At 34.0% G+C, this 2027-nt stretch overlaps 1 protein-coding gene across 1 annotated transcript in view; it reads right to left on the bottom strand.

The window, feature by feature from the left end:
- The window catches only part of LOC125652330 (uncharacterized), a 14281-nt gene extending 12806 nt beyond the window's left edge, over nucleotides 1-1475 (bottom strand). The window contains exons 1-2 of the mRNA XM_056165327.1: nucleotides 1200-1475; nucleotides 1-90 (exon numbers count right to left, since the gene is read on the bottom strand). The exon at nucleotides 1-90 is cut by the window's left edge and continues 19 nt beyond it. Of these exons, the coding sequence (XP_056021302.1) occupies nucleotides 1-38 (38 nt within the window). The 5' untranslated portion in view covers nucleotides 39-90; nucleotides 1200-1475. The remainder of the gene's footprint in view (nucleotides 91-1199) is intronic.
- Nucleotides 1476-2027: the final 552 nt, after the last annotated feature.

Raw genomic sequence — 2027 nt, 5'->3', positions numbered from 1 at the left:
TTGGGAACCCCATTGCTGTTCACTCGACTTCGGTTCATATTTGTTGCCAAATCGTAAATTTTTTCAGGGCATTTGATGCATTTTAGAAATCTGTTGAACATCAATATTAAGATATTACTGCTAGATAATTAATTGGTAGGTATGTATCACAGGAAGTATTCATATGTATTAGTTAAATTCCTTATACAACCCATGTTACTCATGTTTTTTCTCCGCCGCATCCATCATGCAAAATTAATGTCCAACCAATGGCCCGAACCTAGCCTAAATTAGATCAACCAATGGCCCGAACCTAGCCTAAATTAGATCAACCAATGGCCCGAACCTAGCCTAAATTAGATCACCCAATGGCCCGAACCTAGCCTAAATTAGATCAACCAATAGCCTGAACCTAGCCTAAATTAGATCAGACAATGAATCAAAATACTTAATAGACCTAAATATCTATTCCAAATTCAAAGACCTAGATTTATATAAAATGAAGTTACATGGCTAGCTAAATTTATCGTTGAGTAACTTTTTTTTGTTTTTTTAAATCATTTAAAATGACTCTCTTATTAAAAAAAGATCAACTATAGTCTATAGAATTGCAAATTTAAAAAGATGTATACATGTTCCAGAACTGAGGCTATTTTCACACACTGTATATCCCAAACATTATCACTTTGGTTGACTAATGGGGCTTATAATTTGGACAAAATTTGACTCTCCAAAACAAAAAGACTTCATATAGAGACACGTTTAATAAACAAAGAAAATATAATTCATATATTTTTCAAAGAATCTTGACCACAGCCAAATTAACAACAGAAATGTTTACAGTATGCACATTATGCAACTCTGGTTATGACTTATGAGTTGGTTTGGGAGAAGCTAACTAAAATCAAACATGTTTTGTCTTTTCATAGGCACAGAGATTTTTAATGGGAATACATAAAACTGTTCATCATGGCATGGGAAATATAACTTCCCTTCGCTCCTTCTCCATCTGTTCCTCCTTTTATACCCTCCCTCCTTTTTTTTTTTTTATTTACAGACAACGTGCAGTGTGCTCTATATTACTGTGTACAAATGCCACACTTTGGATTATCTTTTCAATGATTATTTCTTCGTTCACAAACAATGAAAGTCAACTATTTATCAAAGTGTATAATTTTGATATTTGCAACATTTACTTTTCTTTCACAAGATAGTCTTACTTTTAAGCAGTTGATGTAATTTCCATGGAGATTAGACGCTTTCCTCAGGTTGAAATGTTTTTGGACTTTTTTCTCTGTCAGCTCATTGTATGTGTTCTAACTAAAACATGTGAACCTATAACAATTTTCGTGATACTAATTCTAATACTAATTCTATTCGAACAATTGTGCTAAAAAATATAAACAACCGTCAAGTAACCAACTTCAACATTTCTGGAAGGAATTTTAATATTTCCGGTGTATATGTGATCTCGAACCCGATGTATTCGCGAGAATATCAGAAGCAAGGGGTAAGCAGCAAATATTATACAGACATCGCCTCTAGTTTCCATTGTCTGTATTATCCCACATACTACCGTCACCTTAGACATAAATTCCATATATCTAATTTTTTTTAAAATAATATTTTTTTGAGGGGTAATATTCTATATTTTTTAAAATAACTTTCCATACAAAGTCTCTTTGTGATTCTATTACATATATATATATATCACCAAAACATTGGTGAATGTCAATAGATATGCGAGAAAAAATTCTAATTTTCATTAATGTGTAAAGTGATAAAGTAATGAGAATATCTAAGGTGAAACACCATCTCACCCAGGAAGCGTGTGCGAAGGTCATCAATGCAACAGTCATATCCCACCTTGACTATCACAATGCCCTCCTGCTTGGCATGACCGATCGCCCCATGCACCGACTGCGCGTTGTCTCACAAGAACATGCTACAGACAACATATTTCGCCGGTACTTCAACAACTACACTGGCTGCCTGTAAAGCAACGTGTTGTGTTTAAAGTGCTGACAACCACACATAAGTCACTACAC

Source organism: Ostrea edulis, chromosome 5, assembly GCF_947568905.1.
Source record: "Ostrea edulis chromosome 5, xbOstEdul1.1, whole genome shotgun sequence".
In the NCBI taxonomy this organism is placed as follows: Eukaryota; Metazoa; Mollusca; class Bivalvia; order Ostreida; family Ostreidae; genus Ostrea; species Ostrea edulis.
Note: the sequence above shows the minus strand (reverse complement) of the source record. Positions and strands in the feature narration are given on the sequence as shown.